The sequence below is a fragment of the Schistocerca nitens genome, chromosome 10, assembly GCF_023898315.1.
Source record: "Schistocerca nitens isolate TAMUIC-IGC-003100 chromosome 10, iqSchNite1.1, whole genome shotgun sequence".
Taxonomy (NCBI): domain Eukaryota; kingdom Metazoa; phylum Arthropoda; class Insecta; order Orthoptera; family Acrididae; genus Schistocerca; species Schistocerca nitens.
The window spans coordinates 154,162,802-154,180,331 of NC_064623.1; the positions used below are offsets into that span (position 1 = coordinate 154,162,802).

General features: G+C 37.3%; 1 protein-coding gene across 1 annotated transcript in view; it reads left to right on the plus strand.

Moving 5' to 3' along the window:
• Positions 1 to 16,892, plus strand: part of LOC126209951 (protein Smaug homolog 1) — a 108,827-nt gene extending 91,935 nt beyond the window's left edge. The window contains 3 exon segments of the mRNA XM_049939066.1: positions 4,555 to 4,753; positions 7,692 to 8,004; positions 16,783 to 16,892. Of these exon segments, the coding sequence (XP_049795023.1) occupies positions 4,555 to 4,753; positions 7,692 to 8,004; positions 16,783 to 16,892 (622 nt within the window).
• Positions 16,893 to 17,530: the final 638 nt, after the last annotated feature.

Below are 17,530 nucleotides of genomic sequence, written 5' to 3' on the forward strand. Positions count from 1 at the left end.
AAAGGGAGAGAAGGAAACGTAGTAGGTGAATATGGATTGGGGCTAAGAAATGAAAGAGGAAGCCGCCTGGTAGAATTTTGCACAGAGCACAACTTAATCATAGCTAACACTTGGTTTAAGAATCATGATAGAAGGTTGTATACATGGAAGAACCCTGGAGATACTAAAAGGTATCAGATAGATTATATAATGGTAAGACAGAGATTTAGGAACCAGGTTTTAAATTGTAAGACATTTCCAGGGGCAGATGTGGACTCTGACCACAATCTATTGGTTATGACCTGTAGATTAAAACTGAAGAAACTGCAAAAAGGTGGGAATTTAAGGAGATGGGACCTGGATAAACTGAAAGAACCAGAGGTAGTACAGAGTTTCAGGGAGAGCATAAGGGAACAATTGACAGGAATGGGGGAAAGAAATACAGTAGAAGAAGAATGGGTAGCTTTGAGGGATGAAGTAGTGAAGGCAGCAGAGGATAAAGTAGGTAAAAAGACGAGGGCTAGTAGAAATCCTTGGGTAACAGAAGAAATATTGAGTTTAATTGATGAAAGGAGAAAATATAAAAATGCAGTAAATGAAGCAGGCAAAAAGGAATACAAACGTCTCAAAAATGAGATTGACAGGAAGTGCAAAATGGCTAAGCAGGGATGGCTAGAGGACAAATGTAAGGATGTAGAGGCTTATCTCACTAGGGGTAAGATAGATACTGCCTACAGGAAAATTAAAGAGACCTTTGGAGATAAGAGAACCACTTCTATGAACATCAAGAGCTCAGATGGAAACCCAGTTCTAAGCAAAGAAGGGAAAGCAGAAAGGTGGAAGGAGTATATAGAGGGTCTATACAAGGGCGATGTACTTGAGGACAATATTATGGAAATGGAAGAGGATGTAGATGAAGATCAAATGGGAGATACTATACTGCGTGAAGAGTTTGACAGAGCACTGAAAGACCTGAGTCGAAACAAGGCCCCCGGAGTAGACAACATTCCATTGGAACTACTGACGGCCTTGGGAGAGCCAGTCCTGACAAAACTCTACCATCTGGTGAGCAAGATGTATGAAACAGGCGAAATACCCTCAGACTTCAAGAAGAATATAATAATTCCAATCCCAAAGAAAGCAGGTGTTGACAGATGTGAGAATTACCGAACAATCAGTTTAATAAGCCACAGCTGCAAAATACTAACACGAATTCTTTACAGACGAATGGAAAAACTGGTAGAAGCCGACCTCGGGGAAGATCAGTTTGGTTTCCGTAGAAATACTGGAACACGTGAGGCAATACTGACTTACGACTTATCTTAGAAGAAAGATTAAGGAAAGGCAAACCTACGTTTCTAGCATTTGTAGACTTAGAGAAAGCTTTTGACAATGTTGACTGGAATACTCTCTTTCAAATTCTAAAGGTGGCAGGGGTAAAATACAGGGAGCGAAAGGCTATTTACAATTTGTACAGAAACCAGATGGCAGTTATAAGAGTCGAGGGACACGAAAGGGAAGCAGTGGTTGGGAAGGGAGTAAGACAGGGTTGTAGCCTCTCCCCGATGTTATTCAATCTGTATATTGAGCAAGCAGTGAAGTAAACAAAAGAAAAATTCGGAGTAGGTATTAAAATCCATGGAGAAGAAATAAAAACTTTGAGGTTCGCCGATGACATTGTAATTCTGTCAGAGACAGCAAAGGACTTGGAAGAGCAGTTGAACGGAATGGATGGTGTCTTGAAGGGAGGATATAAGATGAACATCAACGAAAGCAAAACGAGGATAATGGAATGTAGTCGAAGTAAGTCGGGTGATGTTGAGGGTATTAGATTAGGAAATGAGACACTTAAAGTAGTAAAGGAGTTTTGCTATTTGGGGAGCAAAATAACCGATGATGGTCGAAGTAGAGAGGATATAAAATGTAGACTGGCAATGGCAAGGAAAGCGTTTCTGAAGAAGAGAAATTTGTTAACATCGAGTGTAGATTTAAGTGTCAGGAAGTCATTTCTGAAAGTATTTGTATGGAGTGTAGCCATGTATGGAAGTGAAACATGGACGATAAATAGTTTGGACAAGAAGAGAATAGAAGCTTTCGAAATGTGGTGCTACAGAAGAATGCTGAAGATTAGATGGGTAGATCACATAACTAATGAGGAGGTACTGAATCGGATTGGGGAGAAGAGGAGTTTGTGGCACAACTTGACCAGAAGAAGGGATCGGTTGGTAGGACATGTTTTGAGGCATCAAGGGATCACCAATTTAGTATTGGAGGGCAGCGTGGAGGGTAAAAATCGTAGGGGGAGACCAAGAGATGCATACACTAAGCAGATTCAGAAGGATGTAGGTTGCAGTAGGTACTGGGAGATGAAGAAGCTTGCACAGGATAGAGTAGCATGGAGAGCTGCATCAAACCAGTCTCAGGACTGAAGACCACAACAACAACAACAGTGGAAAGACAGAGATTTAGGAACCAGGTTTTAAATTGTAAAACATTTCCAGCGGCAGATGTGGACTCTGACCACAATTTATTGGTTATAAATTTTAGATTATAACTGAAGAAACTGCAAAAAGGCAGGAATTTAAGATGATGGGATCTGGATAAACTGAAAGAACCAGAGGTTAGAGAGAATTTCAGAGAGAGCATTAGGGAACGATTGACAAGAACAGGGGAAGTAAATACAGTAGAAGAAGAATGGGTAGCTCCGAGAGATGAAATAGTGAAGGCAACAGAGGATCAGGTAGGTAAATAGACGAGGGCTAGTAGAAATCCTTGGGTAACAGAAGAATTATTGAATTTAACTGATGAAAGGAGAAAATATAAACATGCAGGCGAAAAGGAATACAAACATCTCAAAAGTGAGGTCTACAGGATCACTAGAGGGGTTAAGATAGATACTATCTATAGGAAAATTAGAGACCTTTGGAGAAAAGAGAACTACCTGTATGAATATCAAAAGAAAACAAGTCCTAAGCAAAGAAGGGAAAGCAGATAAATGGAAGGAGTATATAGAGGGTCTATATGAGGGCGATGTACTTCAAGGCAATATTATGGTAATTGAAGAAGGCATAGGTGAAGATGTGATGGTAGATAAGATACTGCATGAAGAATTTGACACATCACCGAAAGACCTAAGTCAAAACGAGGCCCCTGGAGTAGATAGACAACATTCCATTAGAACTACTGACGGCATTGAGAGAGCCAGCTGTGACAAAACTCTTCCACCTGCTGAGCAAGATGTAAGAGAGATACCCTCAGACTTCAAGAAGAATATAATTTCTTCAATCCAAAAGAAAGCAGTTGCTGACGTGTGTGAGAATATTACCAAACTATCAGTTTAATAAGTCACGGTTGCAAAATACTAATGTGAATTCTTTACAAACAAATGGAAAAACTGGTAGAAGCCGGTCTTGGGGAAGATCAGTTTGGATTCTGTAGAAACATGGGAACACGCAAGGCAATACTGACCCTATGACTTACGTTAGAAGATAGATTAAGGAAAGGTAAACCTTCGTTTCTTGCATTTATAGACGTAGAGAAAGCTTTTGACAGTATTGACTAGAATACACTCGTTCAAACTTTGGAGGTGTTAGGGGTAAAATACAGGGAACAAAAAGCTATTTACAATTTGTAATGAAACCATATGGCAGTTTTAAGAATCGAGGGACATGAAAGGGAAGCAGTGGTTGGGAAGGGAGTGAGCCAGGGTTGTAGCCTATCTCCGATGTTATTCAGTTTGTATATTGAGCAAGCAGTAAAGGAAACAAAAGAAAAATTTGGAGTAGGAATTAAAATCCACGGAGGAGGAAATAAAAACTTGGTTTGCTGATGACATTGTAATTCTATCAGAGACAGCAGAGGACCTGGAAGAGCAGTTGAACAGAATGGACAGTGTCTTGAAAGGAGAATATAAGATGAACATCAACAAAATGAGAATAATGGATTGTAGTCAAATTAAATTGGGTGATGCTGAGGGAATTTTTATGAAATGAGACACTTAAAGTAGTAAGAGTTTTTCTGTACAGAAAGTAAAATAACTGATGATGGTCAAATTAGAAGGGATATAAAATGTAGACTGGCTACACTAAGGAAAATGTTTCTGAAGAAGAAAAGTTTGTTATCATCGAGTATAGATTTAAGTGTCAGGAAGTCTTTTCTGAATGTATTTGTATGGAGTGTCACCATGTATGGAAGTAAAACACTGATGATAAATAGCTTAGACGAGGATAGAAGTGGTGCTACAGAAGTATGGTGAAAATTAGATGAGTATATTGCACACTGACGAGGTACTGAATAGAATTGGGGAGAAGAGGAATTTGTGGCACAACTCTACTAGGAGGAGGAATCGGTCGGTAGGACACATTCCGAGGGATCGACAATTTAATATCTGAGAGAAGTGTGGAGGGTAAAAATTGTAGGGGGAGACAAGATATACACAGAGAGATTCAGAAAGATGTAGGTTGCATTAGATGGCAGTGAAGCAGACTAAAAATAAAACACCACAGGTATAACACTTGGTAGTTATCAAAATGCTCTGCAGGCTGAAATTTTTATGTTGTGTGTTATTTGTTGTAGGTGGCAGAACACTCAACAGCACTTTGGGTATTCGGGAGGCCACAGCAATGGCTACTCTCACGGGAACAGGTTCCAACAGCCACCTCCTTCTCACCCGCGGAAGAGTGGGGTTTTCTCACCTACGGGTCCCATCCAAATTCAGCAGAGGGTGCAGGCACCGACCAAGAGGGCAGAACACAAAACACCACCAGTGCTTTCGGTGAGTTCATTTTCATATTCAGACTGAAAATACAGTTACTAATTACTGTGTGAAGACTGGTTTGAGGCTGCTCTCCAAACTAGCATGTCCTGTACACCTCTGTGTAGCTGCTGCAGCCTACAGCCATTTGAACCTGTTCACTGTGTTTGATACTTTGTCTCTCAGCAGGTTTTACCCTCCTACACTTCCCTTCATTACGAAATTGACAGTTCCTTCATGCCTCAGGTTTTGTCCCACCAACGTGCTTCTTTTTGTTAAGTGCACCACAAAATTGTTTCCCTAATTTGATTAAGGACCTGTTCGCCAATTATCTGACTTGACCACCTTATCTTTAGCATTCCTCTGCAGCACTACATTTCAAAAAGCTACTGTCCAGACAAATGTCTACAGAAGTCTTCCTAACACATTAAATTTGTATTAAATGTTAGCAAATTTTTCATTTTCAGAAACATTTTTCATGTCATTTCTGTTCTGCATTTTATATCTTAGTTTGTCTATTGTTATTGTGCTGCCCAATAGCCAAGACTCTTTCACCACTTTAGTGTCTCATTTCCAATGTAATTCAGTCGACACCTCCCAATTTAGATTACTGTCTGTTCCCTGTTTGTTTTTGTTGATTGTAAGCTTCTTAATTCTTAGTTTTCTAAACATGTGATCTCACACACACATGAAAATTATAGAGGGAGACGGAGGCTTGACTACTACAGTATGCCGGTTCAAATGGACGTGATTGCAGCAATTGTGCAGATGTAAAAAAACTTTACAAGATGGACTAGTGTGGAGAGCTGCATCAAACCAGTCTGTGGACTGAAGATAACAATTTGTAGCAATGATCAAAAAGTTTTGTGATGGGGACCTTATGATATGGGAAGACACAAAAAGGTGCGCAGTTTGTAAAAGGTTAAAAAAAATGGGGACTACTATAAATTTTTATTCCATTGTAAATATACATTACTGATAAAATTTCCTGGCAGAGTAAAACTGTGACTCAAACTCGCGACCTTCGCCTGTTGACTGAGCTACCCGGTGCCATTCGGCCTTCCGAGGCCTGTTTGGACGGTGTTTAGTTTTAAGGGCATTATTGACAATTGCCTGCTGTACAAGACTCCCCCACATCTTTCTGTCGATTGCTCTGCTTGTCCATTTGATGTTGATGTTCATCCTTAACTCTCTCTTCCTCTTCCTCTGGTTCCATCTATTGTACTGCAGGATGCAATTCTTGGTAGTGTCATTCCATATATATTGCCTGCCAAGTCAATTCTTCTCTTCTTAGCACTTTGATGTGATGGTGTTTGTATAGTTCTCTTAATTCATTTTGTCCCATGCACAAAATGGAGGATATATTCATCATATATAGGTTAAAAAATTTTCAGTGGTATTTTTCTTTCGAACAGTTTTCAACCTCTTCCCTTATAAATATGAATGCTTAACATATGTATAATGTTATCGGTACAAAGGTCAATTGACGGAAGTGAATTTTGAAGTTAGTACTAGTCAGGAGAAGTCCCCAGTGATGGATCAACTTTTTCAAAATTGTCTATACAGGAATGTAGGTCAAGATGTCAAGGTTCACTCTCTGAAACCATTTATCCTGGTGGGTCCTTGTTTTGGACGAATCAAAGAAAAAAAATTTTCAGAATTTCGTGTGATGCTCATCAGCTTTAAAAAAGAGGCAATTAACAGACAGGTTGTGCAACATAACAGCTTAGGTACAGGCCTAATTTCCAAGAGGTTGTGGGTATGAATCTTGTCAAGTCCTTTGAAACTTATTTGTAGATCATTATCGAAATGACTTTGGGCATTATTTTTTATTAAGTCAGTTGGGTTGATTGTGATATTTTAAAATTTCTATGACTTTGTTGCATCATTTCAATTGACACATTAACTTTTTCAAATTGCTATAATTTTTTCGTATTATTCATTTTCGTATTGGAGTCTTTATGCATGTAATTTAATTACTTTTATGTATTAACATTGATTTAATTTATTTTATTTTATCATCCTAGATCTTTGACCTAGATATAACATTCATTTTTTGCGTTATTCATTTTGTCTGAATTTAGATTTATTTATAATCTGTTCATTTGTGCAGAGCTTCGTCTGTGCCACTTGGTCCATAATAGAATAAGAATTGTTTTAAATATTGATACGACATTAACCATTCAAAAAATTTAATCGTATAATGAAAAGTACATTTTTGATACCATTTCACAGTCAATATAAGTAGATTATTTCGTTTCTTGTTTTTTAATCGATACACCAACAGTTTCAAATGTTTAATTATTATGATAGATAAATAAAAATAATTAAATTCACTTGCACCAAGATCCTGAGTGGGAAATGAATGATATGAAGAAAAAGAAACTAACTGGAAAAGTTAATATGTTGCTTAAAATGTAACAAAGGAATAGAAATTGAAAAATTACATTTAACAAATTATTCGAATAAAAATCATGACCAGTGTCATTTCGATAAACATATAAAAATCAAAAATTTCAAAGCACCATGTGAGATTCGAACACACAACCTCTTGCACGCGAGGTCTACACCTTAACTGTTAAACTGTGCATCCACTCTGTTAAATGTTCATTTTTTAAAGCTGAAGAGCACATTGTGAGATTCAAAATATTTTTCTTTTCCTGCTAATGAGGGCTCACCAGGGTACCAGTAAATGGCAGAAGAATGTGATACTTGGGATCTTAACATACATATCACTGTATAGCTGATTTCAAAATGTTAATTCCACTGCTGGGGACTCTCCTTGGAAGTGATTTTCAGAGCAGTCAGTAGTCTTGAAAGGAAATCCATCTGCAACTCAAGGTACATCACTGATGATTTTGTTACTCAGGACAACTTTGTTACCACCACATATTTCTTATGCATAAGCTGATAGATATAATACCCACAATGAATTTTGATAAGATCTCTCTTTGTCCAGGTTTCTGCAGAGTCATCCAACCTGCCAGTGCCCGTCCACGTTCCAAGCGTCAGGTGTGTTCTGCCGCCTCCACAGCAGCAGAGGCAGATGCCAGCCGCCCCGCCACGGCCATCTCCCGTCCCATCAGGCCCACCGCCATCATTCACAGGCTTGTTTACGCAGCCTCCAGTGGAGCTGCAGGCACGTCAGGAAGAGTGTGCTAGAAACATCCGCACAGACGTGGACGCGAATGACATGGAACTGGATTCCCGCCTGGAGTCGCTATGCCTCCGCATGACAGAGCATGCCCTGGGGGGCAATGGTGAGAACTAAGGTTACCTGTTGAGACCACATATGTATCTTCCCATTTCTATTTTGAATTCTTTCTGTTCCGTGCAGCGTGTCATATCGTCTCAGTGGGGCAATCCAAGTTGTAATTTCTCTGCAATTTCTAATCTCGGTGGCAGAAAGTGACTTCACAGAGATTCAGGCTGGATCCACTCCTGGACTGCATCATATATACAGTGGTCGATGGTTTTTCTGTAATTGTTTCACTCGCAGATCCTGACTGGTGTCTGTAATATTGCACATATGGTCCAGTAGAGTTTGTCCTGTATTTAAGCCAGTTCACAGATAATTAATTGTTAGCTGTAGAACAGTTTTACAAATTGGGCAGAAGGAAAGCCATTATTATGCTGACAACCAACAACATTGTAAACAAATGCCAGTAATCCTACATTAGCATTTGGTAATGATGGAACAGATTGTCGAACTGGCTTAATCTATGACGGTCTCCAGTTACTCTTGTCAATACTGGATTACAATTTACATTTCCTTCCAATGGCACTAGATGTTTTGCTAACAATTTTGTTTTGTACTAGCATTACATATGTTGCTGACAAAAGTGCCACAGATAGTGACCCACATGAAGCAGTGTTTTTTACTTTTCATTACAAAAGTTATGAAATGTAGCTTTGTGTGCATGGATTTTGGACAGCCACAAATAACTTGTGTTTTCAGAGGATTATTGTTAAAACAAAGGTGATGTTTGCATGTGTGTTCCCAAAGTATTTGCATGTGCTGTATAATTTTGTATGGATGTGTGGCTTAGAACATGGCAAAAAGGCTAATATTATTTCTCTTGTTTTTATTATGAGGCTTTAAAAGTGTGACAACTAGCTCTGGTCATGTTAAATGTTACTTATAATCTGGTTGAAACTTAACCAGCAGAGCTGGTTTTGTAGACCATGCTACCTGTGGTAGCTACTATAATTTCCACAGATTCTTAGAAACTAGGAATTAATTTTATTTAGTGTGTGTGTGTGTGTGTGTGTGTGTGTGTGTGTGTGTGTGTGTGTGTGTGTGTGTGTTTCAATTTTTTTTCTTCAGGTGTAATAAAAATAAGAATGTAAATTTTCTTTCACCATGTGCAATAGCCAATAAAAATAGTAAAGTTAGTTTGCTATACAAAAGCCAAATTATTAGCTATGGAAGTTTTAGCTGTTGTGTGTGGATGTCTTTTAAGTTAATTAACAGACAAACCTTCTAGCTGAGGGCAGAATTGATTTAATTTTGTTAAAGAGTTAAAACTTCCATTTCTTTTCAGTGTTTCTTTCTGATTACAGGCTAAGGTGGTTAAATCTTAAATGTGTTTTGTGCTATGAAACTAAAGAACTGAATAAGCTCCTTTACCATATTGGCTCTAATGTATAGGGGATTTGCATAACATTTTTGAAGGCATAAAGCCGTATTTGAGGGGTGTGACTTGTACTTGTGCTGTTTGATATTTCCTGATCACAACAGTACTGTTTTCATAAGACTGACTCACATCTTTTTGCAACTTAATGTTCAATTTAAATGTTAAGAGACCTATATACATGTATATTATACACCTAATGCAGTATACAAAAGATAATTTTCTTTGGAGAAAATGAGGTCTGTAAATCAGGTTTGCAAAAAACTAACACTATAGTACAATTATAAGTAAAGTAATGGCACATAAAGGTTTTTGTTTTCTGCTTCACTGGTAACATTAAGGGAAGCTTTGGAGCATTATATCTGTGCATAAATGTGGTAGAGGCGTGTTAAATGTGGGAAAAAGATAGTACGTATTAATCTGTAATAGTCAAAACTGTGTGTATGATAAGTATAGGTGCACATGCTCTTAAAAATATGGTCATTGTCATTGCTACATATCTGCTGTTTTTACAGTATTTACATATGTTTTTCAGTAAATGTTGTGGTTTATATTTGACGGAAGGGATGAGAGAGGCAGATATTTCTTCCATTATTAGTCCTATATAAAACTCGTTACTTTCTTCATATATGACAAGTGAGGTTTAAATGCAGTGTGTTAACTTTTTATTTGGTGCTTTATTTCTTATTAGGCATACTTAAATAGATGAATGTTTCAGTCATATATCCTTAATTTTGAAAGATAGATGGAGTGTCATTATGAATTAAAGTCCATTGTCTATACTACATCCAAACGCAGGCGTCTTGGAACGACTGAAGGGGAATAGTTTTTTGTGAAGGAAGGGGTGGGGCGGGCGGGAGGGGGAGGGAGGCAAATTATTGTTGGCTGTGGTACATAGTACTGCCACTATTGTAATATTTGGAGATGTTTGAACAGTGATTCTCAGCCCTCTAATGCTATTAGTGTTGGGACAGACCAGTTTGTCGTGTAATGGTACTATTGTGATGTGCCATAGTTGTAGTGGCTATTATTTTTTAGTGTGTACTTAATTCACGATTCATTAGCAGTGTGAAAATGTAAATTGCTTAGAATTCAAAATCTGTAAAATTGTTCAGGCTTGCATAATTGGTGACCTAGCAGTTTTTTTGCTACATACACCTGGCTGATTACATAGCTGCAGTTTCCTGTGTAATTTACTTGATATTTTTTCACTTTATTAACTATAGGTTTTATTTTTGGCTGTTTCTACATTAAACACGAAAGTATGAAAAAATCATTTCCTGATCTTGCATGGATGCTTGATCTATGGGCTACAGACTTGAAGCTGTGCAAAAGTCTTTGTTGAGTATTTGCATTAAATTTTCTATTTGAATGTAAAAATGACATCATGAGAGATAAAAAGCTGTAATGTGCTGTCATTCTTATAAGAGAAATATTAACTCAAATTTCCACACTGGTGATACTGGAGTAGGTAAAAATGAAACATTTGAAAGTGCTTTTATTTAAATATCCAATAGAAGTTTGAAATACACAGTGGCTCTGGAAAACAGGCCGTAGATTTAAACACATTTGGACATTTTATGAATTGGGAGCAAAGCATTACTTTGGACGTTAATCTATCTTGCTGTTTTTAGTTTGAGGCTGGGGATGGAGGGGGGGGGGGCGGCTGTAGCTGAGCATAGAAATCCAGTTGATAGTTGTAGACCTTATCATTTCATAAATTATCTATATGGAGTACTTCAGTTGTACATCAACCTCTTTATGTTGTGCTAGTGAATCTCGTTGGTGTACTCTGCAGTGAAATATATTAAACTCTGAGCAGAAATTTGGAGAACAGATGCTGAGGAAACCCATGTGGTACTAAAGTTTCTTGTGGTACCCACAGAAAAATGTGACTGGTGCAGAAATTTTGAAAAGTAAGTCTCTCTGATTCATTGGAGCCGAAACACAATTGTAGGTAATGTATACAAAGTCTCTTTCATTATCCTGCTGCAATTAGGCAAAGCAGATACTGTTACTATTATACTTATATATGGACATATCGGTCCATGGCATGCTTTATTGCACAAACTGTATTTCTGTGCCACATTTGATGCCAATCTGTGCAGGGGAGCAGAGAACAATAATTAATATAAGGGTCACTCAATAAATGTCATCTCGCATTTCTCTTTCTAACAGTTTATTTGTTCATACAATGTAGGCTTTCACGGCCGGTGTTGTCTTCAGTTGAAACTTCCAGGCTGAGAGGCCGTGGTCGATGTATAAAATTTCCACCTGACGTTTCGTCTCCATCTGAGGGAGACATCTTCTGAGTTCTTCCGGCTACTGCCCTCAGAAGATGTCTCCCGCAGATGGAGACGAAACATCAGGTGGAAATTTTATACATCGACCACGGCCTCTCAGCCCGGAAGTTTCAACTGAAGAGTATATTTGTTCTTAAGTGATTGATGTTGTCACCAGATTATATCAATATTTTTCTTGCAAGTACTGTTTTTTCTACGTTTTACTGCCCTGTTGTGTAAGAGTGTGTGTTTCCTTTCGGTAAGAGCTCTAGTCATGTGCTTGTAGCCATGTTCTCACTGGATGATTTATGCTGTCTTCATCTCTTCAGTTTGTCCAGTCTTCACATATACCTCAGAATTAATGGTTGACCTTTTTGGCAAGACAGCCACGAAAATGTCATCACCACTATCCCATGTCTGTCACCACGATTTTTCGCCAGCACAGGGAGCTGCCTTGAAATTCTTTTTTTGTGGGTTGTGTTGCTCTAGTGACAGCCTTTTTATTTCTGTTTCCAGATCCAATGCACCCATGTTTCCTTGCCTGTAACAATCCTTGACAGAAAGGCCTTTTAGTTGGTCTCGTAATGTTCCTACAGTTGAGATAAAATGTCTTTCCTTTTAATTTTGTGGTCTGTTGTGAGCATTTGGAGAAATCCTCTGGCAGTGGCTGTGATAGGTCATCCCGAATGGGGCTGATCTTGGAAATCAGTTTCTACACTTCATGACACTTAGACTCTTTACCTGTCACCGACAATACTTGTACCATCTATATCATTACCATAGACTGCATACACAAGTCTATGGATGTTCATCAGGATTTGTTTTTCTGCAACCAATAATTCATTTACAGGAAGTCACTTGTAATAAGTGTCTGGCACTGGCACCATTTTTAGAGTTCACTATGGCTGAACCATCTGTCCAAAATGTTAGAAACGTGGCACATGGGCAGTACAAACTTCAGACTTGAAGCACGTAAAGAGACAGTAGACATTTTCCTATGCTGTCTCTCAGCTGCTTTATACTGAGTAGTAGGTGTAGAGACAATATGTTTGATCTCAATGGCTCTTACACAAGTCACTCAAGTTTAAACTATTTCTAAATGTTATGAAGACATTTCATTATGGGCTGTCCTACTAATGTGCCATCTTCAGTCACAATATTTGTTCTTGTTTAAGTAACTCATTTCAGAGCTTCTACTCAGCTTTAAAAAAACTACTTGACATTTTTGGGGTTCAGTTTACTGCATTCAGGTAGTCATAAATTGTTCTCGTTCTTGATTGGTGCAAAAATTTCCAGGTTTGAGCTTAAACTTCAAATTTAGCGCATTTATGCCATAGTAAATTCTAAATTATTAGTAAAAAATATTCCAAACATTTGTAAAAGATTTGAATTTTTGTGTGGTACTGTTTACTAATGCAAAGAATTGAAAATTACGTATGTGTGTGTGTGTGTGTGTGTGTGTGTGTGTGTGTGTGTGTGTGTGTGTGTGTGTGTGCGCGCGCGCATTAATTGGAAGTTGGCTATCAGTTTCTGCCATTCTGCTAAGATTTTAAATTTTCTTCTGAATACTGTGGTTCATATTATGACTAGGGGTGATGTATTCAGTTAGTACATAGTAACCAATGGTATGTTCTCTCCTATTGGCCTTTACTCCTGGGGTAACAGTTTCTCATGCGCATATTTGTTGTGGATGCTGAGGCTTTCCCAATAGTCAGTTGTTTCTAGGCACGCTCTAAATACAAAGTAATTCCTTTCCAAACTTCTAATGGATCAACTTGCTTCCAGAACCTCTTCTACCAGAGAGAACTTTTGAAAGCTATTGTCAGTAAGATTGCTTTCTTTCATTTTGTTTGTTGTTCCTACCCTCAGTAGAACTGTAAGGTTAATCTAGTAGGATCCATCCCTAATGTTAAGAAAATGAGAGAGAGGTCTTCTGAATCTTGTCAGTTAATTTTCATTGTACCTAAAGAAATTTCAGTTAGATATTTTGGACCAATCAGAGAAATGGTAGTAATATAATACTACCTCAGTATTTTGCTCTCATGAATGTCCAAATTTCTCTGTTAAAGGTTATAAAATCAGAGGCATAGATGGCTTATTACGTGCTTTACTGAATTTTTTTAGGGCAAGATACTTGTAACTAAATTAATGTTTACCAGCAACACTTGTTATGTGTTGTATATGAAATTGTAGCATAAATCCATTTCAATTATTTGTGTGGTAAGTTTCTTTTGCACTGTAGTCCTGGAAAAAGAATGACATTTGTACAGCTTCAGTTCCCTCATTTTTAGCCATGTTAATAGTTTGCAGCTGTGTAATCATATCCATAATAAAATGAATAAACATCCTTGAACATTTTCCATTGTTCTTAAAGGATGCATGGCAGGAAGAAAAGATTTATGTAGGTGTTAAGGTTGTGGATGCCTATAACATTGTAAACTGCTGTGCGTTATAAGTGTGTGTGTGTGTGTGTGTGTGTGTGTGTGTGTGTGTGTGTGTGTGTGTTGCAGGCTGGCTGCACACACTTACAGTGTGCATTTGAAATGTACATTTGACTGATGTAATTTGTAAAGTACCTTTTTCTTATAATGCAAATGTGCAACAAGTAATTGTAATTCGTAACTGTTACCCAGTGGTGGACATATTGTGGGAAGATGACTAAATTCATTTGATTGAGCTTGTGACTGTCTGACTGAACCAAATAAGCTCAAATTTTAATTTTTTTATTTCAATTGACAGCTGCAGTCCGCAGGAAAAGAATTTTTAACTACAAAGCTTTTTGGAGATCAATTTAGTGTTAAAAAAGTTTCTCAAATGTGTGCGACTCTTTAAATGTGTAATCTAGATGTTTCATATTGCAGTTTGTTTTAAACTGTGTGTTTCACCTATTCAGGTGTTGTCAATTATATTATCAGAATGTGTATGTATATAATGGAAGGTACCATTAATCATCTGTGTTGGCTGTTAATGTTTGCAATAGTAATAATGTTAATAATAGTGTTAGTGTTAGTAGTGGTAATAGCAAAATTAATGGCTTGCAGTTTGTCATGTGTTCAATGTCCTTCACTGATATTCACTTCAAATTTCTGAGGTAACTTCATGCTTAGCTCACTCTAGAGAGAAGTGACTATTAGGCCATAGACTGCAAAATGTCTGTGGCCTGACTAGAAGACTGATTCAGAAGTGATCTGGGACAATGCTTAGTAGGGTTTTTACTATGACATGGGAACATTATTCGTGGACTGATGCCGGATGGGGAATGTTAGGTGCATCTGCAGAAGGGTGTATACTCACTCTCATGAGCTCTGTGTCAGAGGAAGAAAAAACTGAGAGCCAATGGATGCAGGGGATAGATACATGTCCAGCAGGGTTGATTAAATTTGTGTGCACAATATTTTGACAACTCTATCCCCATTAGCTACAGTGAATGTTTGTGTTGCAGTGGATTCCAACCAGACCGAAATCTCTTTGGCCCTGTGGTGCTATTTATAGCAGTTTGCTTTCCATTGCTATACCCTTCATTGCATGTTTTTCTGGTGCTTGTGCTGGTATCAAGTGGAAGTTTCAGTTCCTTGACACTTCTGTCTTTTATGTATTAGATGACAACCTTTTGACAAAGAAGATAAGGTAAATTATATAACTGTTTGGAAAAGAAAAAAAATTGTCGATATGCTAACATTTTGTCTATAGACTGCCTTTTTTATTTGAAAAATATAAGTTTCAGGCAGTGTCACCCACCATTGGATCTGTTTAATAAAAACAAATACTCTGAGGTTCTAATTCTGTGTTTACAATATTACAAAGCTAAAAAAGTGTGTCAGATTACAAAACAAAAGTTGTACAACACAATATCTTGTAGTTGTTGATATATACTATATATCTTACATATTTTAACGAAAATAATCAATTTTTGAAAATATAATGTAATTGGGTAGACAAAAACTATATTCACAAAGCGGCAGCAGGTGAACACTCATGTAAAGGCGTTCAAATTTGCAAGCTTTCGGAACTAGGGAGTCCTTCATCTGGCAAAAGAGTTGAAGAAGGGTAACGAAGAGGGTTGAAGGAAAAGACTGGTGATGTTTAGGAAATGGGGAGAGTATGGAAATATTGCCCAGAACTGTAGATCAGGGGAAACTAACCTTCGCCTCTTTTCCTTTCCCTTAAACTCGTCTGCCAGCAGAAGGAGCCACTGGCTCCAAAAGCTTGAAAATTTAAATAACATCTAAGTGTGTTCTCCTGCTGCCACTTGGTGACTAGATTTTTTTTTTATCCTTCCAATTATGTTGCACGTATTCTGTATTGCAAAATGATATAAATTTTTTTAGCTATGTAACATTATAAACCAGGATTAGAATGTAATTGTACTTTATTTTTATTGTTTAACATATCTGAAGGTGGACAACATTGCCTGAAATCTGTCATTTTTTGAATAAAAACAGCAACAATTATTTTGTATCGATACTAATTGCGGGTGACTCCCAGTAGCAAATTTGTCCAATTTTGATAAAACTGGGGATGTCAACCTGACTATATATGCAGAAATAAATCGAGTAACATTTTAAATAAATTAGCAGAAATGATTGGCAAATGAGAGATGACATAATTTAACTTAAATGTAAATCTTGTTAATTTTATTCTTTGAAGTGACAAATAAAATAAGGCTAGGATGGTCAGAACCTGGTGTGATTTTTTGCTACCAAAATCTTGACTAGAAAAGAAAGTTAACTCTCGCGCATGCCACCCCACCTCCTCTGACCTGCAGTTTTCATAGAACATCAAATACTTACATCCACATTACATCTGATATTCCTTGAGACTATATACACTGATTCAGAAGCATTTTATTAATTTTTTATTTTATTAAAGATTGTTAGTGTGATTTGAGGCTACTGTCTGTAGACCCCATAATGCACTAATAATTTAGCCAATGACAAAATTCTCTTAAAATCTTTTATGCATGTAAATTATATTGGTGTGGAGTAGGTGTAAGATTATCCAGAGTAGTGGGTCCTAAAACTGTTTTGTAACAGTCTCACGATAATGGATGACAAAAGTTGTTACAGAGGTCAGCACACAATGAAGCACTTTCACAAAATTACCTGTCTGACTCTCACTTTATTTAACCACATAGGTAATGCATTACCTGAACAACAACAGGTAATGCACTTTGGCCGACTGCGTTTAACAGATAAAAACAAAAGGGAAGAATCAGTAGTGCATCACATCAACAATATTACTTAAGTGTACCATACTTAAGGCTAGGTTCTCATTCAGATGAGCAAAAAATAGGGAAAGTTTGCAAATTTCTTTGAAACAATGAAAAGACATGCAAAGGATCTGTTTAGGGATTATGATTGATCATAGTATGAACTTTATTTTCGATTTTCAGTACAAAAACAAAATGACACCTGTAATTAAGATTTAATTTGACCAAGGGTCTGAGAGTTTGATGTAACAGACTGCATGCAGTGTACCTCCTCAGGAGTTGTCTGAAATCAAAAGTGGATAACATCAGTCAATAGTGCATTAAATTTATGGGAGCTTATACCTAACCACAATTAAATAACCTTAAATTTAATAATATGGTATTACCTCAAACGTGGAGCGTATTTTTGGGGTTTTGTTTCACTCTTTATGGCTTTACAAAAAATAGTTAACACTAAACAAATTTCATATTTGTAGGTGTAAGCCCCCAAGAAAGTGTTTACTCTTTGGGGTCAAAGACAGAAGTTAATAGGTTGAACCGTTCTTATTTTATGCTGCACACAGTTTTGAAACACCATTTCTCAGAAAAAACATGTTTAAAGTTCAGGGAAAACTTTTATATGTATTATTAGTTTAATTTGCTAAACTGCATATTGTTATAGATTTTTGATCTC